Genomic DNA, 26,157 nt, shown 5'->3' on the forward strand with positions numbered 1-26,157 from the left:
GACGCACATGCTCACAACGTCCCCATATACAAATAAGAAGTAACAATGTAACACTGTCATAAAAGTGACGTTAATAGGAATTGCTATGGTGGTATACTAGAACATCACCATTGCATCCAAGATGTTATTTTCTTGTCAATGAAAGAGTATTAACTGTATTGGTCAATAATCTTTGGTTCTTTCGGTAAAGTCAAGTAGAAAGAAAATAAATTAAATAATAGAATACGACGTTTCGATTGCAACACAAGCAATCATCATCAGGTAAGAGTGAATGAGAAAACATAGTAAACTTAGACATATAATGCAATACAACACAGAGAGTCGGCTAACACAAAAGTCAACACCCTACCTGGTTGATTACGTTGCTAAATTTGAGAGAGAGACAAAACACAGACATGGAGAAACATAGATAGGCACACAAGCAGATAGAGACACACACAGAGACACACAGAGAGAGACACACAGACAAACAGAGAGACAACGCCTCTGGTGTCAAGGCCTTAAATAGAGAGATAGAGAGGGGAGGGCAGACAGAGAGGGGGGGGAATGGGGTAGAAAACAATGAGAGTTGTGTGGAATTCCAGACCATAGCAGCCACAGGAGAGACAATGGACTTATACACAAACAAGCACGGAACAATGAGGGAGTTGTGTGGAATTCCAGACCATAGTAGCCAGAGGAGAGACAATGGACTTATACACAAACAAGCACGGAACAATGAGAGAGTTGTGTGGAATTCCAGACCATAGCACCCGGAGGAGAGACAATGGACTTATAAACAAACAAGCACGGAACAATGAGAGAGTTGTGTGCAATTCCAGATCATAGTGGCCGGAGGAGAGACAATGGACTTATAAACAAACAAGCACGGCAACATTTAGAGAGAGAAATAGGAAGTTTGAGAAAACAAATTTAGTAAAATTAGGAAGTGTAATGCAACGCAACACAGAGTCGGTTAACACAGTTAACTCATAGCCTGGTTGTCTCTCTGTTTGTCTATGTGTGTCTCTCTCTCTCTGTATCTGTGTGTGTCTCTAGGTAGGATGGAAACATCACAGCTAGTTATGACTTAAACTGGTTAATAACGTCCTTCCAATGATTGCTCAGTTTGACCCATCTTTTCGGCTGAAATTTTGTCTGTGTTTATATACCTGGAACAGCTTCATGAACGAATCTTTGTCGATAGCCAGTAGGTTTGCAGAGAACCTTCGTCTTGGAGAAATCAATTTCGTGTATGCCCACAGCATTAAAACAATGATCAGCCACGGCCGAGGTATTGGTCCTACCGTGTTTCAGATCTACCTTATGTTCACGAACACAGTCCGAGACATGTCGCTTAGTTTCCCCAATGTAACTACTGCCGCAACCACAGCTTAGTTTGTAGGCACCGGGGTATTGCATGTCAGGGATCACATCCTTCACAGATCATGAATTGTATGTACTGTGTTGAATCGAATCTGGATCTTGTGTTTACTCATGATTTTGGAAATATTTTTGGTAACCCCTGCTATGTATGGCAAGGTGATGGTTTTGATTGGGTCCTCAGATGGTTTTCTCCCAACGGTTGGGGTGATAGCTTTACGGATTGTGTAGTCCGAATATCCATTCATCTTGAGGGCTTGGTGTACATGCTCCAGTTCACTGGCTAGGTGGTGATGGTCAGAAATGCAACGAGCACGATGGTGTAGAGTTTTGATGAGGAAATCCTTTTGGGTTGGATGGTTGTGGGAGTCAGGTTTTAGATAGGCATCTGTGTGGGTGGCTTTCCTGTAAACAGAGTGTCCCAATGAGCCATCTGGTCTCTTTTCGATTAAAATATCCAAGAATGGTAACTTGCCATCCTTTTTCCACCGACATGGTGAATTTGATGGCTGGGTGTATGGAATTGATGTGGTTGAAGAATTGGTTTAGTGCTGGCAGGCCATGTGGCCAGATGACAAACGTGTCATCTACGTATCTCTTCCACAAGGAAGGATGTAGGTTGGATGCCTGGATGGCATGTCTCAAATTTTTCCATGAAAACATTGGCTATCACTGGAGATAAGGGAGACCCCATTGGGGTTCCTTCAACTTGTTTGTAGAATGTACCATTCCAGGTGAAGTAAGTGTCGGTGAGGCAGTTTGTCACCAGAGCTGGTACATCAGCATTCAGTCCTTGTTGAACCAAATCTTCAATGATTGCAATGGTGTCAGGCACAGGAAGTTTGATAAACAAAGAACTACATCGAAGCTGACAAGCAAATCACCTGGAGATAGTGAGATGTCTTTAATTATAGATACCAAGTGAGCTGAATTAAGTACAACTGAGGTGGTCTTGCCAGTGAATGGAAGCAAGGTCTCGGACAGAAATCTACGTGACTTTACCGAAAGACCAAAAGCGTATGAATTCCTGCAGTCACGAAAGCTTTAAGTCAAGTCTTACTTGCTTGGGATCCATTGACACATTATCATGTAAACTATGTTAATCAGCTGGCAAGGCATCCCAAGTTTCCATGATTTAGTAAACAAGTAAACACGTTTACTAAAGCGGTTGTTTTTGAACAGCCGCAGAAAGTGGTAGGTGGAAGAAAAGCTCATCATCTTACCAAGAGCTGAGAGGTGCCAGCCCCTGCATCTGACTCAGGAGCACTGGGATACCCTGCCTGCATGCCAAGAGGGTTATAGAAATTGAGAAGATGCAGATTATGGGAAAGGAAAAAAATGAGAAACAGCAAAGATTTGAGCCTAAAGCAATACAGCAAGCTGGTTTTGATAGCCCTCCTAAGCAAAGCATCGTCCATGAAGAAATTATTATATTTGTGGATAAACATGTCGACTATAATACTTTTATATAATGTAATTCGTCTAAACTCCTCGCCCGACTCCCCTTCTGTAGAGCAGTGAGATGGATGATGATATTGAAAGACTGTGAGGAATGGTGATGGCCTTCATGTAGCAGGGGATTGCTAATGCTTCTTGATGATCATCATACCATTAAGGGATGGGATGGGTGGTGGAGCTTGCAAGTATACATTTTCAAAAGAAACTCAACCAAGTCTAGATTAGAAGTTTTCGTGACTGCAGGGATCCATACTCTTTGGTTCTTTCGGTAAAGTCACGTAGGTATAAAATAAAATAAATTGTTTCTTGCTGTGTTTGTCCCACCTGATAACGGACGCTTGTGTTGCGCCCGAAACGTCGTGATTTAATTTATTTTATACCTACGTGACTTTACCGTAAGAACCAAAGAGTATAAACTCAACCAAGTGTACCATTCCCAATGTACTTAATGACGAAGGATAGTCGACAGTCTGGTAACCAGAATACTCTGTGCTGAGCAACTGTTATCAAAGATAATGCAGTAGAATGAATTACACTTTTGTTTAGCTCTCAGTAATTATCCTGTGCTCACACTTGTTTAATGAATGTTGAATATAAATATAATGTATTATTTATCCCTCAATTAGGCTCACTTATCCAGCAAAAGATGGGGTTTGTGCTCTAGGGAATTAACATTCCATCTCAAATATCATAGCTGACAGCACCACAGCCCTGCCCCCCCTCAACTGACCCAGGCAAAAATCACTTTCCAAATGGAAAACATCAATTGCGTGAAAAGCATGTCCCCTTTGCAAACTCTCTGATTTGGTCATTTTCAGTCAAATGTTTTGGATAACAAACAAATGCCGTCCATCTTCTACACAGTCTGTGCTCCACTACAGTGCCTGGTTCAATGCTACACTTTAAATATTTCCCCAATTTAAAACGTGCCAAAGGTAAAATGGTTCTGCCCTAAGGGAATGCCTTAATGGAACTAAAAAAAAATTCTTAAGTGTCTGCATTATGAAAGGAAAGGTATCCATTGGTTGCCATGGAATTACATTGGCAACATCATCTATTATTGAACCCCAAAAAAGCCTCATTGGAATATATATATTTTATAAAAACTACCTTGATATTAAAGAGATTCTAAATTGGCAATTGCAATGGTTAACTTATTAATAATAAACAATAATACAAATAAAGCAACACCACTGAATAGAATAACAGTACAAAGCAGTAATAGACAACATTACTGCATTAAATTACAATTACGAGTGATTCTTCTAATAGCACAGTTACACTCAGTCGTAAACTGTAATTCCAGTATGACTGTAACAGTTAACCGCTAGAGAAACTATTATTGTGAATGATGCATCATTATTACTCCAGTAGGTAAATTAATACATTGTTGTAGTTCTCTCTGCAGTAAACGAACTGCAACTCTGCGCTACCTCGTAGCGTGCTCCTATCTTTACCAACGTGCATTGACCAGTATGGTACTTGTATATCTCCCCTCATGGACAAAGCCTAAACTATGGCCCTCACTCCCTGGAAGCTCTTGGTTTCGCAAACCATGGCATCAGCTAGACAGGGGCTATAAGACAGAATGCATTTTGGATTTGACTATTCAAATGTTGTGGGAATGGAGACAAAACTGGGATAAATGAATTGGAATCTAATTTGCTCAGAGAGGAGAGGAAAAACATGAGAACTAATGTTTTGCTTCAGCTTTTTCTATCACGGAAGAACGGTTGACAGTAAATCACAGAAGAGTGGGTAGTCTGGGAATCAAATATCAAGTTTAGGACTCAAGAATATGTCCGTTTCCCAGCTAACATTAAAGCTCTGGAACCACTACAAGTTAAACAGACTTAAGACTTTAAATATATGCTCCAGCAACAATCTAAGATGATACAGATGGAGGCACTACAACACCCTTATGGTGAAATACCTTTTTGAAGAGCTCAGTCCTTGTGATCTTCATGTCTCCCGAACGCTTGTTCGAGCGGTTTTTCCAGTCTTCGTTACCACTCTTCTGCAATGAGCTCAGTCTGCAGAGAGGCCCCAGAGCAATTACATTTTTGCCATACGGCATGGCTCAAGAAACACATAATCTGTTTAAAAACACCACATATATCCACACAGTGAAATCTTGCTCTTGCTGAAGTATACATAAGCTAAAGCCTTAACAGTACTAAAACACCAGAGTCCATGGCACAAAGGATGTACTGGAGAAATACGAATACAAATTGCTAAAGTAGACTCTCGGAGACACGACGGGAGAAACATGGGATCCACAGGGAGACCCTCCACGCACTTACGGGGGAGGGGTGAGGGGGGACAAAAGGAAAGTTGGAATATAGAGGGTCTGCTCTAAATCTATGGGGAGACATACAGAAAAGCCTGAGAGACGCAAGAGCATGAATGGACTTGCATTTTGCCCAACACAAGGAGGTAAACGCCACTGACATTTAAGAGTATGCACTGAGGATAGAAAATAATTTGAACACTAAACACACCTATTAATGAGAAGTATAAAAAGCCAAGATGACTCATTTAATGTACTTGAGAAACACTGTTTGCAGCTCAATAATACCGACGCAGAAAATGTTCTATTAGGCTAACATTTAAACACAGTGCCTCATCCAGAGCAGAAAACAGGAAAAACTGAATATTTATGTATAGTTTATTTATATTTATTTGTGGGGGTCAGAAAGCATAAATTAAAAAAAACCATGCATGTTAATAATTCTATATTTGTACTACAGGTAAATCAATGACATCAATAAAATGTGGCAATTGTGGGTGTGATGGCAGTTCAGCAAGAAAAAGTTAAGGAGTGTTTTAAAAAATAACATAAAAAAGTTTACTGCCTGGTAAGCTGGATTGAATGGTCCTGTATACAAATGGGACCTCACTCTACCAGTCTAACCAGATTAATTACATTGGCAAAGTCAGGAAAGCCCTTGTTTAAAGTCAAGCAAGAAAACAGAAATGAACATGCAAATGTACAACAAATGTTAGGGGTCAAACAATTGGGGGTCACAAGACATTTGGACCACTCTATACATTAGCTATAAAATAAACTGAAAAACATATGGTACTTGGTTTTTATTACAAATCTCTGTAAAAGGTGGTTCATCTCCCTTTATAAAAAGGCCGCTTACTCGCTGCGGCTCAAACCCACAGATGAGCCCGTGAATACTTTGGTGAAGCTTTTAAAACCAAGGTTCCCAGCATCTGAAACCCTGCAGTATTTGACACAGGCCCCATGCAAATGATCAAAAAAACCTCTAATCTTTGGCGGGCTTTTGTGGCATGTTCAAGGCCACACCCTAGGTTGCATAGGGCATGTGGAGGCATGACATGCTCCAGCCTAAGAAAAGATAGAATGTAATTTCAAAAATTGTATAATCCCATTGGTAACCAAACATTCCCAATTCCTTCCAGAAAATGTTGCTAGGTTATAGGATCTGTGCACTCCGTAGCTTAATTGTAAATAATGATGACTCAAAGATGTGCACCACAAGTCACAGATGTTGTCTATGAACTTCACAAAGACTGCTGTTTTTAAAATGGTTTTGTTGTTGCATAGATCGTGTAGATTATATGTCGATACAAACATAGCCCTGTCTTTTTCCACAATATTAGCCGGTTGGACTCTTGTTAAACGTGCCAAAAAGGTACGCAGTACACGATCAATTCAGTCTCATCGGATTGACAGTGCAAGCACCAAAATGGCAACCGTTTAGGCTCGCAGTCAGAATGTGAGTGCTCACCACTGTGTTCCATTAACCTTTCAATCAGGGTCAATTAACTGTGTTTAAAAATAGGTGCACATTGTTAATTTAAAAATACAAAAATGTATAGAACTTGAAAACTTTAATGTACTGTGGCAATGAATAACGTTTTATTATTGCATTCTTTAACCATGTAAAAAAACAGCGTTTCTAAAGTGAGTGATGCCATCAGTGAAAAGGAGGCAATATTGCTTTTCTAACAGTTAAAATAAAACTTCATACTGTATTTGTGTGTGGAAACACTAACATCACTGGCACCAAGTACAACATTGACTGTGGCGTAACTCTGTACTTTCGAATACAATGTCACTGACATTGACATATGGCAATGTGCCTGAAAGTCAGTTTAAAGTATTATTTTCTCCTGAACGACTCTTCAAACTCTTGCCAGACAGCCTGGAACAAGGGCCAGATATGCATCTCCAAGACATTAACTATGTATATATTTTTATTCTTACTTTGTCTTTATTTAGTTAGTGCCTCATGGTCAATCGCTTAACACAAGCTCTACGTTTATGCACAGCCTCTGTTCAATCCATCATCCACCCTCCTAACTCCGTCTTTGCTCCACCACTGGTGCAGATGAATGCGGTCAACACAAATTGGCTGCATGAAGGAATCCAGTTATGGTTTGTTTTATATACACTCGGCAACATCAGGTGGTTCCCGAAATAAACCCTTTGGACAAAAAAAACCCCACTGCTTCCTCTATGTAAATAGACTACAATCAGCATCAAGAACAAAATGCTACATCATAATATTTCATCGGCAATCAATGCATGCAATGAGCATCAAATATAACGGAACAGAGCAATGGCAGAAACACACACTTCGGTGATGCTTTTAGACGTAAAAAATGTCATGCATTGACTGAAAAGTGATATGGCTTCCTCATCCATTTACTTCAAATTAAGTTTTAAAAAAAAGCTAATCATTTCAGTGGCCAATGTTTGCAGATGTGCATCCCAGTATTAGTACCTGTCTTTGATGGACATTGTGGTCATCAGGTTCGGTGTTGTAGGTAGCTCACTCTTGTTCCCGATGGCATTGCTGCCTCCAGATGGTGTATTTGTTTTGCTCCCTGAAATCAATTCCGATTGGCTGGAAAGTTGTTGCTTGTCATTGATTACTTGCTGTAGACGGGTCTGTCGCCATGGTGCAGTTGCCATGCCACTGGGAGAGGTGTCTCCAACAGTCTCCCTCGTATGAGACGTTTGGTCAGAAAAATCTGCGTACATTATTAAAAGCAACGATTCATCTCATGTAATTTATCAACGTGAAAAAAAACACGAATTTTTTTTCTGCGCAGCCATTAACGCACATAAATAACAGAGAAATAAATTGAAACCTCCACTGACTAAAAGTAAACAGCCTCTTGGAAAATTAGTCGAGACGTGACACCAGACCATGAGCATGCATTGCACCCTGGAAGCCAGGTAACATTACCAGATGGGTTACAATAAATCTCTGAGACCGCACATTAATAAATACACGTTTTTTTTTATCCAAGTGTGATCTTTGTACAACGTCACAGTAGGTCTGCCTCTCTTGCAATCGACTCTCTTTAATGTTTACAATCAGGGGACAGTCGCTTGTTGCTGAAGATAGCCAAGATGATCGCGAGAGATGGACGGTACAGAGCTAAAACTGTAGGCCACCGAGCTGGGCACACGAGACGAGAGTGGTCCGAATGTGCCGCGCCCAGCTGTGGTTGGGATGGAATGGGCTCATGGACGTGAGCACTGTGCGGCCTTTGGCTGTGCCCACTGTGGTTCGACTCAAGCACCCTTTTGTTGAGGGGCCTTGAGCGCCACCTTATAAACAGGAAGTGTAATGATTTAATCTAGAAAAAGGGGTCCCTTTTCAAACAACTCGCATCTGCCCACTTCAGTGTTATAGGTTTGTATGCTTTTTAAAAGGATTCATAATTTACATTAATAGTTTATTCATTGTATACAAAAATAACAATCAATCAGCCCTTTGTCAATCCAATCTACAATGCGAGTCTTGGGGGTTGTTTGACCATAATTCACCTCGATGGTCAGCACAAATGTATGTCTCGCCACTGAACTTGGCCAAGACAGGGAATCATACTTATGTCGCCGGGTTCACGGTATAGCGTGCAAATCAGTGCGCCACCGCTTCACCCCCTCTATCAATTACACCAAAAACATCCTCTTCATGTGTGACTAATAGCAACCTATGGGCAGATCAACTGTAACAATACTCTCAGGAAGAGTCGTTTTAATCTTACAGACTTCAAACAAAACATTGTAATTATGAAGTGAAAATTAACACTCATTCCTTTGCAGTAAACTTGCAGCACACGTGCGTTGGCAAGTTATTCACCAAGCAGAGGCACTGTTCACAAAGTGTAAGGATACATTGCACGCACTTATGAAGCAGGCTCCAGAAGGCCCAGAGCGTCAATAATAACTCATTTTTAAACCCTCTTATTACACGTGTGCTTTATGGAGGGTTAAACATTTGAGTAATGTATGAACACATCACACTCATTGAATGTCAAATAAAAAAAGAGATAAGTTATATAAAAGCAGACCAAAAAACTTGTACGAGTATATTGAAAGCACAGTTTAACTTCACGTATGCCTTTCTAACAAATGAAACTGTTCAGCAATAAGTAATGTGTCTGCTTTGTTGCTGCACATTAACAAACATCACAATCAATTAACGGCACTCACCATGTCCTGGAAGAGCTCTGCCCTGTGTTGGGCTGTCAGCGTCCGTGGCCCGATTCCCCAGCCTCCTCCCATCCTCACTCCTTCCATCCCCACCCCTCCACTCTCCACCCCCTTGGCTCCTGTCCCGATGCTCCAGCCCATCTCTCCTGTCGTCTCTGTCCACACCCAGTTGGTTGTCAGAGGCTAGAGATTCTTCAGTTGCCTCAACACTATATTCACTCTGCTTCACTTGCCCAGCCTCATCCTCCTTGTGCCGAGCAGCAACTTCAGACTTCATTTTCCTCTCAGAATTCTCTGTTTGTGTAACCGTGGACTGTTTTGTAGTGGCTTTCTCTGATTGGTCTCTGGTCAAATGCTGGCCTGAAAAGCTCTTGGGATTGTCGATTGTCACTGTCTCCAACTGCTTTGTATCTCCCAATCTCCCATGATCATGATGCAGCTTTCCAGATAGCAATGTTTTAATTGTTTCCTGTTCCATTTGAGTTTTCTCCTTGAATGTGCTCTGGAACACTGACAGAGTAGTTCCAGGCATATCATCTCCACGCAGCTCTCTTTCTCCAGCAGTCCTGGTTACATTCGAACTAGAATTGTTGTTGGATGAAGCCTCGGTAACTTCCTGTCCAGCAGAAAAACTTCTAGGCCGGCCAAGCTTGGAGGATTCTTGTGTGACCAGCTGCACGGAGCCCTGGGAGAAGTTCTGTTCAACCGCTTCAGTCCATTGACCAGGGCCACCTTCACTCACTGATCCTGAGGCTGCACCATCCTGGATCTGAAAACATAAAGTCATATTTTAGGTTTCTAAAATGGTCACACAAACGCATACAATACATATGAAAGATTATTTACTTTTGAAGAGTTAAACCACATTTCTATGATCCTATTTCTTTCATTTTCCCTCATGTATTGTTTTTGTGGTCCCAAAAATCTCAAATGAAACAATGTAAAAATGTTCCAGCACAAGCATCCTCCTACCACTTACCGCATAATCAGGTATTGTGTACCCCTACCAGACAATGCGGAAGAGGAAGGTTACTGGAGTGAAAGACAAGGGATTGTGTGGAGTCAGGAGAAAGATGCGTCGAGTGAGATGCGGATGGGCGTAGTGCGAGAGATGAGGCAAAGCGGAGACACAGCATGGTGTGGTGTGAGGATGCGCACGGCTTGGGAAACTTGTGAAGCAGGTGAAGAGGACACAGCGTAATAAAGGGATGGAGTGAGAGAGGATATGAGTAGAAGCGGAAATAGGCAGCATGACCTACGTGTGCTTTTATGGTAGAAAATAGCATTTCTTGAATCCAACGTATTCGAATGAGATTTTTCTCATCACCTTAAAAACATTAGAATGAGGTTTCACTGTATTACATATACATTACTGTTATAATTCAGTAGGCTCACATGACATTGACTTCTCCAAGACAGAGGTTATCTGCAAGCCATCTGGCTACCATGAGAGATTCGTTCATGAGGCTATCCACCATATACAAACACAGAGGCAATTTCAACTGAGAAGATGGATTCTGGCTTAGCAATCATTGGAAGGATTTGATAAACCATTTCGGGTCTTAATTGATTGTTCACGCTTACGGTGGCTTTCAGACCGCATCCATTATTTTCATCTCCCCCCTCCTCTTTTCAGAACATAGATGGGCTCGTCCATCTCAATAACTGCCAAATCGCTCTCCGTGGTGCTAACATTAAAAAAACCGCCATTTTTTTCAAATTTTCTTGCTGTGGTTTTCACACCTGATGATGATTGCTTGTGTTGCAGTCGAAACGTCGTGATAATTTTATTGTTTCATATTTTTATTATTTTATTGTTTCCCTTCTACGTGACTTTACCGAAAGAACCAAGAATATAACTTTTAGAAAGTTAATAGCAAAAAAAGGAATAATATGAAATAGAGCAAAATGACAATGCGTCTCTAGAATATTATTCTAAGTAGGGCAAAGTGCTGTAAAAATTCGGTCACAGTCCCTATGATCACTCTTACGTTGCAATTACGGCTTTATTTTTTGGTGATTTCGAAAACGTTTTTTGGTTTGGACATGTTTGTTTTGTTGTAGTACAGAGTTTAGACTGATGGCCTTAATCGAAGTTTTCTTGTGGTTGTTGTTGTTTGACTTGCATCCCACTGGGATTTTTTTGCACACAGCGTTGGTGTACGGTGCTTTTTTCAGGAATATTTTGCTGTTTATTTTCATGGATTTTCTGTTTGCACAGTCACACAGTTACTTTAAGATGTTTTCTTGTTCGTGTTTTTTTTGTTGTTGTGGTTGCACCCGATTCAAGAGCCGAATGGCTCACAGGGCTATACCACAATAAATAAACTGAAACTGAAAACTGAAGCTGCATTTTAAATAGGTTTTCAAAAATGGCCAAAGAAATTAATGTTGAAAATCATTCAAATAAACCATGAACTTTCAAGGTTAAGAGATAATCTTGGGCAATTTCCGTTGATTCCGCCACACCTTGCATCCTTTCATGCTTATACCAGTTCCCTCCAATGTTGCACAGATGACAACCTCCAGCTACATTTGCTTAAGTCCACTCCCTGCTGTTACAACTCAAAGAGGTCAACATCAGTCCAGGGCTTACCTTACTTAAACAAATGCCATTGCAAAATATTAGTCCAGATAGAACATTTTTATTTATTCTGATGTTGAAACAGATTATTTATTTAGATTACATTGTTACCCAAAATTGATCAGGTAAGAGCATAATGGTTTATAAGGTTTATCTGTACTGCACCTGAGATGTAACAATCCATCCAGCATTTGCACACAGACCGATTTCATCATTCCATATCCTCAGTAGATGCCCTCTCGGATGTGTTCCATTTGCTGGCTATAACTCAGTACTGATTCATGACTAGCGGGTATCATCCCTTATCGTGACATGTCCTGCCAAAGCCCAATGCGTATATGTATATCTTGATTTGAAGCTTTCGTGATTGCAGGAATCCATACTCTTTGGTTCTTTCAGTAAAGTCACGTAGGTATAAAATAAAAGAAATCACGACGTATCAGGCGCAACACAAGCGTCCGTCATCAGGTGGGAAAGCATGGCCTGCTGCTGATGCAGACTGTGAAAGCATGGCCTGCTGCTGAGGCAGACTGGGAAAGCATGGCCTGCTGCTGATGCAGACTGTTTTAAAGCAGTTTTTAAAGCAGCAGACCATGCTTTCCCACCTGATGACGGATGCTTGTGTTGCGCCCGAAACGTCGTGATTTATTTTATTTTATACCTACGTGACTTTACCGAAAGAACCGAAGAGTACGTATATGTATATGTTTTTTCTGTGCGACTATCCAATAGTAATATTTTGACCGAAAGCTAAAAATGATTGCAGACAAAAAAAAAACGCTGAAATAAACAGCCTTAGTTGTGATAGATGCTGTGCACTTAAACCATCCCTGCACTCACTTGCTGCACTTCACTTGCTGTGATTGGCTGAGTCTGGTATCGGGAGCCAGTACGACGGCTGCGTGTGTCCGAGGCCTGGCATGGGGAGGCCTGCTGCGCTGGCAGTGGTCGAGATAGCCGGTCAAACAAGGCCATCTTCTCCACCAGGCTCAGCTGAGATATGTCTTCCTTCTCCTCCTCCTCTCCAACCCCTCCATCCCCACCGCTCAACTCTTGATTGCTTAAAAAACACAAACACAAGTCATTTATCCTAACAAAAACATTTATTTTATAATATCGCATGGAATATATTTTGGTGTCCAATTTAACAAAAACATTTTTATATATATGAATACATAAACAGACAAAAGCCCATCTCCCCACATTAAATTAAAATATTATCGGTTAAATGACCTTTTGGCCCTCCGGAAAAATGTTTACCATACTGCAACATTTATTTAAGCAAGCAAAAGCCCATCTCCCCACATTAAAATAAAATATTTTCAGTTAAATGACCTTTTGGCCCTCTGGAAAAATGTTTACTGCAACATTTGTTTAAGCAAGCAAAGTATACACCAGTTTTGACCTTTTGAGTCACATCACCAGTCAGGCCTGTTAAACAAACACTGTAATGTCGTTGGCCAGGGCCATCCACATAAGTTCTGTGGCCTGTCAGGTCAAAACCAAGGACCCAACTGTGCCAATGACACCCCGATACTTGAATCTGTTAAAAAAATGTGCTTGCTTAAACTAATTATACTTATCAGTAATGTTTTTATGTCAGGCCAATAGGCTAATGTCATTATCTGACAAAGCTCATAACAGCTCACATCAGTAATGATGATTGAATAGAAAATTACATTATGCATTTATACAAGGCAGAATAACTCATCTTATCCAAAATCATTTTTATCCATGAATCCTACGTATAAGAGAAGGTAACATCAGTGTTTTCAATGTGCATAATTTGTTTTTCCAAGAGTATTGCCAGAGGCAGCATAATGTAAATAATACAATCTTTGAGCCACGACATTGCAGGATGAATTGAAGCTCCTTTTTCACCTGCATATCACACATGGATGTGCGACGCAGCGTGAAGGTCATACATTTAATGTGGGTGATACTGACTGTATAGACAATGCACTCGAACACAGCAAGTTCACTAGTCTCATCTACCCTGTAATCCTCTATTGGAGATGTCAACAAACTAAAATCTCCATTTGATTTAAATATTTTAAAGAATCACTGTCTGGGGGCAGCCATGGGGTGTCCTGGTACGACATGCCACGTCACGTACGACCTGGCATGGACGTCCCTCAGTTTCTGGGACTCCTGACATTCTGCGATATCAAAATTTGACCCGAGTTATTCTCAGCATTATTTCTGTTGTCTCCTGTGGTGATATGCAAGGTAAGCCAGACCCCTGTGCCCAAATAAAATGGGCAGCTTTAACCACAAGATGCCTAAATAGCTGCGACAGTGTTCCAAAGGACATCAGAGTGGTTGATGTCAAATGTAGCAATAAGATCTAGAACTAACATTGGAAGCCAAGCCATTGACAGCAATCTACACCTCACCACATTGCACGGATTAATTTAATAATTTTCAGCCCTATATCAATTTACTGCTGGACGAAGGCCTGCCCCATGCTGTCAGTCATTGGGGTTGTTTGACAAAACATCACCACGCTGGTCAGTGCAGGTTGGTGTAGTGTGTGGGTTCAGGACCAGTTCTGATTTCACTCGCCACTGATGTTAATCACGGCTGGAAATAAACTTAGGTCAACGGGTTCAAAGTACAATGCGCTATCCATTGTGACACCATTTCCCTGAACATGCAACATATGAGTATTTGTATCACAATTTTTATCAGACAAAGCTTCTCAAGGCCACAACATGAACAAAACAGGCATTGTGCATATGTAGCCAAGCTGGTTGACACACGCGTTTGAAACTTTGTTGAGGACAAAAAATACTTTGAAGTGATTTTCAGGCACACCAAGATAGATGTTACTCTAGTAACACCACTGCAGGAACTTTGCATTAATAGCACAGCAGGCACACAACTATATTCCAAATTATGCCAAGTTGCTGTTTTAGCCACCTGATGCACTGCTTATAGTTGTGAGCATTGCTCCTCCACCACCTGTTGTTACCGGAGGGCAGATATTTCACAGCTACCCAGTAACATAACAAGACATCACCGACACTGTCCATTAATAAGTCGACTAAGCTCGAGATCCTACTTTAATCACATATGCCCATCTCCCCTCTAGCCCTGACTGTGCAGTACATTTAACTCCTCTGGTATCCAGCCAAATAAGATATGCACGGGCACAATGTGGCTGGGTATGCAGGCTACATGAATTATCTAACGCACTTGTGCCTGCTATAGAAGCCCAACTGTCTTTTTCCAGATCTTCCCAGTATTGCCAATCTAGATGAACAACCAATAATAGACAGGCAAACGATCATCTATTGTGAATTGGTAAAAAAAAAAGTTTAATTTAAATTCAAAAGTTAAATGTTCCCAATACTGTCTGCTCTTGATTTGAAGCCCATTCTACAGCACTCAGACTGGTTCTACAAGTGTGGCTTGCAACAAGGTGCAGTCACTCCTTGGTGATCAAGCGACACAAAACCTTTTCAATACTGGTTATTAAGTGAGCAGTTGCGTGTGGTGGCACACATAGGACTGGGACTGAAACCGGTCAGATTTTAAATGTGTTATACGCGTGCTGGCACTTCTGTTTCCAGAGCGCTCGCAAAGAGTAATGATTGTGAACTATCCAGCCAGTGCAGGCATCCTCTAAGGGGGATCCCATTTTTTTGTAATGTATAGGAAGGACAAAATAACTGTGGCTGAGAATATCCACAGCTTTACATTTCGTGACAGATATGGCAGCTATCAAACATTCTTATACAGCCGAGGAAATGACGTTGCCACTCTTCTGATTCAGTGGGACATTTGGCGCTAAACTAGGGCTCATGATTGCACTGCTTAGGTGTTCAGAACAATTCCACCCTCAGCCACCACCCTATTACACATGGAGAGGAGGGAACGTGCACTTGCTTCAATGAAACAAAGGACCAGAGCAGGTGTTTTGTTTTGCTGGGACTGGTGTAAACACCCCACACCCCTTTGTGGAAATCTCCAGTTTCAGGAGCGGTATTTCTAACTCACAACTACTATTTCATTGATCAGGTAACGCCCACTCCTCACCGAGGATGGAGAAACACTGATCCGACTTGATTTGTTTTGATGTTAGCCGTAGCCAAGAATCCAACAGAGATCGCCGAGCTGAACGTGCAGTGGGGGCATTTTATGGGCATTTAACTTGGTTTTAAATAAACGACAAATATATGTGAACTTACGACTGTGATTATTTTAAGCTCAATAATAGGGGCCCTTATTATGGATTCCCAGAATTATGGTACAGTGCACCATGTGCTCTCATGGTACCCATGAAACGATAATTTACAAAAATATCACCATGTGGTTTGTAAAACACTATCTCATACACAAAGCACAAATACAAAAATGTCAAAAAAACATTGTAATCGTACTGTTTTCAAGCTATGCTTTTGTTATCAGAAACAAAAACTCTCCACACTATGGAATTAAACGCCTCAGGCTACAGGAAGAGGGGTACAGTATAGCAAGCAGACGGTTGTTGAGACCCTTTGCACTGCCTCGCTAATACAGCCAATGGATCAATGCCTGCAAATCTGCCATCTCCCTACTGTCAGTTCTGCCAATGGCAATCACGGGTAGCCTTCCACTGACGTGACACACACAAACGTGTGGCACAAGAGCAATGGATTTTTTTTCATGAATGCATTTGTGCTCCTACAGTTTTTTTTCTTTTTGAGCCTTGTCTCAAACGGTGCAGACATGATTCCCTGTGAAAGGTTTTAGTTTGGTGTTTTAACATCTTAACACCTGTTTTGTTGCCAGAAAAAAGGGGAAAAACCTATGATCATATTTTGGTACGGCAAAGGAGGTCCCATGATTGCTTACCTAATGTAATAGTGTTTTAATACATTTTACATTTCCATCTTGAAAGAAATAATCTCTGGTTAGCCTTAACTGTTCATTCTTTATTGAAGCTTATATATCAGTGACAATTTGCCACGACTCTCTGTATTAGTGTAGTGAGTCCAACTGAGTCGCAGATGTTGTCTTAGGGAGCAACACGTTTATTAACTATTTGTACAACATACTCCAGGCTATTAACACAACATACTCTCGGGTGGTGGCCACCCAACTAACCATGCTACGGCGGAACTAGACACGGTTCCACTATCCCGGTCCGGACCACAAGCTGGGTCCCGGACCGCGTGGCTGGAGGCTTCTTCAAGCTTGACGTGGATCTCCTGCCTCTCCAACAGCAAGAACCCCGAGCCCCTCACAGAACCCCCCTTATATCGGGTCTGGCTGGGGCTGGCTCCACCTCTAGCCCCGCCCACCTTCTCGATCTCTCTCGCCCTTGCCCGAAGGCTCTCGAGAGTTCTTCCCAGACCATGTGACCACCCATTGGCCCCCTCCGCCGGTGGCCCCCATCCAGTATCATCCGGTCACGTGTCCCCCAAGTCAGCCAGAGTACCATGCCCCCAACGTAACCCTAGCTGGCTGACACTCTCTCGCTCTCTCAACGGGAGCCCGCACCGCACGCTGTGCGTGGTGCCATCGCGCTTAGCCAGCGCTCACCCAAGCCCCCACTAGGGCTGGTACTACTCCCCGTGTCCGGGGTGTACACACATCAGTATACATCCCACTGTGGCCTCGCAGGCCCGGCACCACACAGTGACATTCCCAGTCACTACATCAGTAATAACTTTTTCAGGTGGGGGACTACTTGTGATGTTTGGCCAATACAATTTTTTAATTCGTGGCAGTGAGGTATTTCAACAGCACACTGCCTTTTTGGGATCAAGAGGCTTGAGTGCTGTTAAGACCTCAGTAGTGCTAGTACGGGATATGGGCAGCACCCGTGTTCCATACATCAATCTGCACTCACCAGTGTAGTGAGGTAGGGTCAACACCCCCACCTCATTACCGATGCACCTTAACCATGGCCCCATGTCCCCAGCAGCTCTGAATCCACAAGCCATGGGATTAGCGGAGTAGGTGAAGGAGCAGAGGGTGTTAAAATCACTGGGCATGAACAGGGAACCTTCCAGATATGACCCATCACTACTTACAACACACTGATTCTGTCTGGAGAATCGGATCTTGCTGAACTTGCAGAAAAAATGGCAGCTGGGATATATATTTGACTCTGGAAGGTCAGAAACGGAGAGAAGTAAATAAATGGAAATAGCGGCAACCTTTTCTATCAGTGATGGAAAGATGACAACAATTATGGAGTGGGCTTCTTATTCTTTGCAGAAATAAAACACATGAATTATAGGATTCAAAACTACTTCAGCTGGCGTTTCCCAAATTATGCTAAGACTCAAACCAGAATGCTTTGATTCATCATGTGACCTTTGGGGTTGCAAAAGGTGATTGTATGTCTAAAAAATAAGCAAAGCAGAAATGGGTTCTCACTACTGTATAGGTCAAACATTTTTTAATTAATTAAAATAGTCAGATAAAAGGTCACTGTGGAAAAACTGTTTTTTTTTTAAATACCCCAAACGTAGCTAGAGTATTTGAATTAAATTATATACTAATTTAAAATAAAAATACTAATCCAAAGCGTTCGATCTTCTTCAACCAATATCTAAACTTGAACAAGTTTACTTTGGTTTTATGCCACACATACACATATAAATGTATTTCACATAAAAATCTGAATATTTATTTATACTGGAGGAATCTGATGAGCGAGAAAGCTCTTTTCGACAGGTGTCTAGGAGGGGCGGGTCATAACGCCATAATAAATATGAAAACAAGATAGGAGCACAAAGTAAGCGTTCGCTTACTCTTTGATTCTATTCGGTAGTCACGTAGGTAAAAAATAAAACAACAAAAATCACGACGTTTCGACCACAACACAAGTGGCCTTCATCAGGTGAATGGACCAACCTGTCCAGGTTGTGTTGTGGTCGAAACGTCGTGAATTTTTTGTTGTTCTATTTTTTACCTACGTGACTTTACCGAATAGAACCAAAGAGTATGGATCCCTGCAGTCACGAAAGCTTCAAATCTAGCGTTCGCTTACAAATCACGTGGACCAAAACACATGCGCACAAGCCAAGAGTGCTCACGGGATACGCACACGCAGATCCGCACATCCCCACAGAAGACGGGCATTGTTTGAGATGAATTGCTTTGGGGAAGGTTGGGTGGGGGGTGGTGAGAATCAGCCCTAGAGGAGTGGGGGGGGTTGAGAGGGAGTGTGGCTTGAGGCACCGACCACTGACTGGGCAGAAATTCACGAACAGGGAGCAAAGCAATAGAACCACAAAGGGAACTCCCTGTAACGCAGTCGAGGGAGACATCACACCAACATCGTTACTAAGGCGAAAGGATACCAGTAGCACGGTGAACAATTTAAAAAAAACCGCGTAAACCTATTGCGTATGGGGGAAAAAACCCACCGAAATTTTACTTTCAGGAACATTATTTAAATATCCTAGCGGCCAGTGCACAATGACAAAGATGTTTTAAGAATGAGCCATTTCGTTCATTGCTCGACACTAAATTAAGACTGGAGATCTTCTGTTAGGACAACAGAACGCAGACAGCCTGTACACACACGGCCACTCCATAGCCATTGTGTTCTACGCTACACAAAGAGCCCGCAATACAATATATGTTAATGCATAACCGAATACTACACACAGACACCACCCTCACAATTCAACATATTGACAATGGAATTTTTTTTTTACATATATAGCAATAGCTGCACGTAATAAAAACCCCACACCAACAGCCAAACGCATTATTTGCAAACACAACACAAAAAACCCACACACACACACAGCTTAACTTAAAAATAATATCGAGAGTGAAAATCGAGCACTTACAAAATAACCACGTGCAAGGGACTCAACGAGGCGTCGGGAATCCTCGGGTATCTGTGCGGAGTGCCCGTCCGGTCTGCCGTGCACGGCTCTCTCCTCTCTCTCTCCTCCTCTCTCCTCTCTCTCCTCTCCCTCCTCTCTCTCTCGGCACAATGCTCACACGGCCCTGCTGCTGCTGCTGCCCCCCTGCTCACTGTATGGACGCACCCACAGTGGGGGGAGGGGCAGCCGGGCCACCCCCCCACCACCACCCACACCCCCCACCACCACCCACACCCCCCACCACCACCCCCCCACCACCCACACCACCCCCCCCCCCACCACACCCCCCCTGTTGCTGCTGCTGCTGCTACCGCCTGCACAACGGGGCCCGCTTCCTTCCTCATTCCCATGCCATAACAACAATGTCATTTACAAAAGCCATCCTGAGGGCCGCCGGTTGCGCCGCGTCACCTTACTCCGAAACCGCGCCGGCCGCGGTGTGTTTTTATTATAGAAAATGCAAGAGTTTATCACAACAATTACAATGGGAGCATGAACAACGTCTTCCGATGGGCCACCCCCCTTCATATCTACAACACCGTAACGGAACATCTCGCAAAGACACAATGGGCCCTTTGCTAATTTGCATGTGCAAGCTCACGCCAATTAGTTGGAGTGAAGCAACAATTATTAAGAACACAGTTACAGCCACTGTGCTCACAGAGCATTCCATTTTATGGTCCAGTTTAATTGCCTTTTTGCAAAATACAAATTGCGGATTTCATGACAGCGGTGCAAGATGCACAATTATCGGTTGTTATTTTTTTTTGTTCCCCTCAATCTGCATGTCTTCAGGAAATCAATGTTTCTGCGAGAGTTAGTTCAACCACAGCATGGCCCACTTCGCTTAAACAGTTCCTTGGTATCTATCTACGGGCAGTAAGTGAACGTGATTTCAATGGTGATACTGCTCAAGTTAAAGGCAATATCAGATATACAGTTGCTTTTTTCTTCCCAAAAGCAGTTTGACTGGTAAAAAATAATATTTCACAATATGCCACAGCTTCCTATGTTACGGTTTTGACATTTATTGGCCTCCGCCACCACCTCAGCCAAAATGCTGCGGGCATAAACATTGACATTTTATGTCTAAACAGAGTCTGTCACCCACTGGCATTCTACACAACGCCTCGGGCATCTCACACTGGTTACACCACCAGCCCACGGGGGATTATTGAGTCCGTCCGTCCGTCGTGCATCCAAAAATGGGAGGGGCTGGGTGGAGAGGGGAGGGTGGGGAGGGGCTGGGTGGGGAGGGTGGGGAGTGGCTGGGTGGGGAGGGGCTGGTCACCCCGTGGTGCCCTTATAAAACTCAACGTTTAACCTACTCACGCCGGCTTGTGCCCGCCCTCACAGTCGGGCATATTTGCGGAATACACCACGTGGTGCCGCCGTTGACCCTGGCCATTGACCGAGCAACCCAACGTTCCTACCAGCTCCCTCCGCAGGAATGTGTTTATTGCGCACTACATTTTTGTCTTATCCTCCAGTGAATGCCAAATTTGTTATCAGTGTCATGCCACAAAGTATCCATTGTTAACCAGTTGTCACCGTTTATGTTAAACAATGGCCCATGGAAGCAGATAATACCAGATTTGAAGCTTTCGTGACTGCAAGGATTCATACTCTTTGGTTTTATTCAGTAAAGTCACGTAGATAAAATAAAATAACATAATTAAATCACGACGTTTCGGAGGCAACACAAGCGAATAAAACCAAAGAGTATGCAGATAATAACCTCTTAAATCCCTTCAAGTGATCTCTGGTCCGAACGGAGGACACTTGGGTTGCAGCAGATTACCATTAACACTATCATCTAAATTAATGTTCGTCGCATGACAAACCAAAAATGTTCATTCTCCAATGTTCAATTTTACCAAAATAAGTGCAGAACTAAATTTCATGTGAAGGTTTTTTTGGTTGTTGTTGTTGTGTGTGTGTGTGTGCAGTCATTGGTGACCGGGCTGAGACTAGAAACTCGCTACACTTGACAACTCAGTGACTCCCTCGATTTAAACCACAGGATCTCAGCGGTACCGGCTCACGACTCGTGAGCTTCAGAGCCGCGTGCGAATTTGAACGCAGGCAACATTTTCATATGAAATTTTAGCGATCAATATTAACATACCTGGCCTCCCAACACATTATCGTAACTCATACCATCAAACAATATCATGATTTTAAGCACATAATGAGGTTATTATTCTAAGATTCCAACGTTCAAGCCTGAGCACATGAACAATGACATCATTGAAATCAGATTGAAAGAGGGACATGGGTCCCAAGTGACTTGCAGGGGGGAGGAGGGGCCCAAATTATTTTCAGAAGGAAAAAAAGGTGGTGTAACCTACGTGATGGACAAGAGACAGCGCTGAGGCCTGCATTATGTATAAGCGTTTCTGGGGGTCGTGAGGACATGTGAATGGACGTTGCTATTGTTGTCCGCAAAAAAGCCATGGTATAAGATGTCATCTGGTAACACGCACAAAACTACATTTCTGCCTATTACTTAGTTAAACAATGATGTGCCCTGTCATGTGAACATGAGTTGGGTCTTGATACAACATGGTGTATTTTTCCATTGCCAATGCAATTTAAGAAAATTATGCAAAGAACATACCTCACGTTGGGAAGAAAACAACCGAGAACATTCATGGAATAAGCTCTGCAAACATGCACACGTTACGAATTAGCGCGCTCCCCACCCCACCCCCCCCATCGGTGCGGAGTTGGGATTCAGCTCCATCTGAGATGCAACGAACACAACCAAGGCCGTGCCGTGGCAGCTGTGCGCTAATCCGCCCACACGGCCCCCACTGAGCCCATCGCCTCCTCATCACGTGCGCGTGACTCACTGCGGCTCAATGCTCGGCCGGAACGAAGTTTCTAAGTTTCTTCTCCCAGAAAAAAAGCAGGCACAGGCAAAAGAACGCATCAAAAACCGTGCAGAAGGAATTGCGTGCAGTCGACGATGGACAAATGGCACCCGCTCCTCCGACGATATTTCCGATGCAAAAAATTGAATTAAAGCCCTGTCACAAACATTTTTCAACAATCATATAGAGAGAAAACAAGAAAGATAATAACCGCATTATGTAGAATATGTACACAAAAATAAACAGTTCGCTTTTTCAGTACACAAAGACAGAAACATAGTACACAATATAAAAAAACCTTTTTCAGTCGTATGCATTGGTTAATGGCTATGCCAAAAAGTCCCTGCAAACAGCACAAAGTGCTCCCACATGCAGAAATGGCTTGACTGTGCTGCAGCTGCATCGCATTATGCGAGCGTCTGGGCTAACATTACAACAACACGTGCTTCCCTCGCGCTCTGCTCTCCCCAATGGCCCACCGACTCACTGCCCAACTCCGCTCAGCCAACTCTCCATCTCGCTTGCTCACTCCCTTCTACACACTCTCTCTCTCTTCAAACGCCTAATCCTGCTCAAATGCATGCCAGCTCTCTCACAACGATGCGCAGCCTCACCTGGTTCCCCTCTCGTGTGATCTCACCTCCTCCACATGCCCATGCCACGCGCCTCTTACTCTCAGAATTCCTCTGCTATTTTATTTTCTATATACTTTCCCTTTTCACCCATTGTCATCTCCCACTCACTTCTTATTTGTAACTTTTTGACCCTACTGGCACCTACTGGACACCTGTGAAAAAAGGGCTTCAAAGCTCATCGGATTCTTTTAGTCTAAATAAAGTCTGAATAAATTCTACTTGCTCTCTCCTCCATCTGCTCTCCCTTTCTACGGCGGGCTCTCCTTTCTCTCTTCTCCGAACCTGGCGCCATATTGCACCTGCCAATATTCTCCTGTATACTGTACACATTTTATTAATACTGTACTATATTACTGGCCTGCCTATCCCTCTCATTAATTTACCAAAATATTCCAACCTCTCCAATTCCTTTAACTTTTAGCACATTCACCTGCTCCCTTTTCCACGAGTTTCCTCTCCATCCAACACCCACTCACACTGCCCATCTAAATGAAGCCACTCAAGCATTTGTCTCTGTGGAAATAACTTCTTCTATGAGACTTATGAAAACCAGTTTCTCTATCTTTTTCAGATCAATAGCATACAATTTGGATGTATTCAGCTGCATATCCAGATGTTCTACAGAAGCTAGGACATGCACAGCACAGGGTACCACCAAACAGGAAGCTATGTACAACTAATATACATTTTAACTAGGATGATCAGTCAAAGGCTTCAGAAAAATAATCTGGTGGCCGGATTTAAAAAGGGGGAGGGAATGAGCAGCATGGGTGGCCGAGGAAGGGGATGGCAGACCATAGCATAGCCCTTGTTATGACACGTAAGAGGAAAAGTATGAGAGCTAGGAGTAGGAGCAGGACCAGGAGGTCAAGAGGCCATCATGGCCAATGTAGTTGATGCTACCAACTTTACAATAACTTCCTTCCATCTGCCAGATCGTAGAACTTTTACAAAGATGATACTGGATCTCAAAAGTTTGCTTTTAACACCACACTCCACCTAATGCTTTTGCATATGTCTCCACCTCTGGGTGCCCAATGATATGCCTGTTACTATAATCTGTCTTTCATTCTACACAACAGCCATTCGATATACAGTATTTTCTTCTTCCCGAGTATATCCAAAATGCCTTGTCCCAAGTTATGCTACAAACTTCCACATTGCATTTTGATCTTGCCATGAAATTACTATAAACTTCAGAACACTCAAAGTTAGAATAACATCAAAACCAAAAGCTCAGATTATTTTATAGCTGCTTTCTTATGTTCAGATCTATAAAGCATGTGGGGACATTTATGTGACCAATTCCTCAAATGCTCGTCTCTGTACTTCCAAAGTGGTTTTAATAGTCCATGAATGAACTAACATATATCTTTCATTTAAAGCTTTCGTGACTGCAGGGATTCATATTCTTGGTTCTTTCGGTAAAGTCACGTAGAGGGGAAACAATAAAATAATAAAAATATAAAACAATAAAATTCTCACGACGTTTCGACTGCAACACAAGCAATCATCATCAGGTGTGAAAACCACAACAAGAAAATTTGAAAAAAGTGGCGGTTATTTTTAAAGTTAGCACCACGGAGAGAGATTTGACAGTTTGTTCAGATGGACGATTCCATCTGTTTTATATTTTTATTATTTTATTGTTTCCCTTCTACGTGACTTTACCGAAAGAACCAAGAATATAACATATATCTATTTACTATCTTCTTAGAGCTCCCTGCATTACACACATCACTACCTAAACCTATTATGGCCTCTAGTACTTCCAAATTTTCACTGTCGATGATAAAGGTAGCAATTAGTGTGAATTGATTCCATGTCTAAATGTGATTGCATTTCAATATCCTCTACAATTGGTGCAACATTTTAAAGAGATAATTCTACGTGTGATATTGTATTTATTTGTAAGTGACTGGGGTAGGCAATGAAATCGTTGCAGCACATTACATCTATGACCTTTCTGCTTTATAATATACACATTTTCTACATACAAAGTGAAAACTTTGAATTACGACACTATCATACTTTCAGATTTTAGGATTGTTGGCTAAACTAGGCTGGTGTGCATATTACGTGAATCATGTATTCTCATTTGTGATAACTGTCAGAAATGTACCGTGGAGATATGTTTACATTGACATATATTGTTACAGCAAGGCACACACGTGTACATGACACTCGCTTTCATGCATGTGTCACCTGGTAATAACAGTGAACCCTCATCTATTCACACAGCAGGTGTTCACAAGGTATCATCATGACATACTCAATCACTTCCTTCTTCTGCATCCTGCAGCTTTGACGAAGTCAACACTGCACCTCAAAAGTCCACTTTGACAGTATCCCACCATCTGGCTTTGGGTATTCCCTTTGCTCGCTGACCTCAGGGTGCCCATGACATTCCTAACATCCCCCGCGTGTGTACATATTCAAAGGCCAGACGATTCTCTGTGAAAGTCCTTCTCTCTGACCCATAAGGTAACACAGACATTACTCCTTCCCGAAAGCACCCGTCTTTTAACAATAAAGCTGACCTCTCAACTCTCACTACTACGACTTACAATAAACGTTAAGTTACTGAAATTGTTTTGAAATTATTTCATTGTGTGTGGATTAATTATACACTCTCCAAGAGTATAAATGGCAGACTGCATACAATGCTCCACGTTAGTCTTGTCATTAAATCCGCTACTGTCAGAATTGTCACTACAGTGTGCATTAGTGCTTGCCTCGATAAGTTAACATGTGATGTGGTGTATGCAAGCATGCACGTAAATGAGTTACATAATTATTACACAACTATGTAAAAAATAAAACATGGCCCTTTGTCAATCTACTGTTGGAGGAAGGACTTCCTCCGCTATGTCAAGCATGGGCTTTGTTATCCATACTCCTAAAACAGAAGAGTCTGCAT

The 26,157-nt window shown here is 42.3% G+C and overlaps 1 protein-coding gene across 10 annotated transcripts in view; it reads right to left on the bottom strand.

Annotated features, from left to right (window-relative positions):
• Positions 1 to 26,157, bottom strand: part of LOC116945837 (supervillin) — a 155,262-nt gene that overhangs the window by 34,393 nt on the left and 94,712 nt on the right. For 9 of the 10 annotated variants that reach the window (XM_076071016.1, XM_076071020.1, XM_076071002.1 and 6 more), the window contains 5 exons: positions 12,729 to 12,948; positions 9,305 to 10,073; positions 7,581 to 7,830; positions 4,754 to 4,853; positions 2,586 to 2,642 (listed from right to left, as the gene is read on the bottom strand). In XM_076071016.1, coding sequence (XP_075927131.1) covers positions 2,586 to 2,642; positions 4,754 to 4,853; positions 7,581 to 7,830; positions 9,305 to 10,073; positions 12,729 to 12,948 — 1,396 coding nt within the window. The remainder of the gene's footprint in view (positions 1 to 2,585; positions 2,643 to 4,753; positions 4,854 to 7,580; positions 7,831 to 9,304; positions 10,074 to 12,728; positions 12,949 to 26,157) is intronic. The other variant, XM_076071010.1, reaches the window with a different exon arrangement.

Source organism: Petromyzon marinus, chromosome 2, assembly GCF_048934315.1.
Source record: "Petromyzon marinus isolate PM22_M1 ecotype Great Lakes invasive population chromosome 2, UKy_Petmar_22M1.pri1.0, whole genome shotgun sequence".
Classification (NCBI taxonomy): domain Eukaryota; kingdom Metazoa; phylum Chordata; class Hyperoartia; order Petromyzontiformes; family Petromyzontidae; genus Petromyzon; species Petromyzon marinus.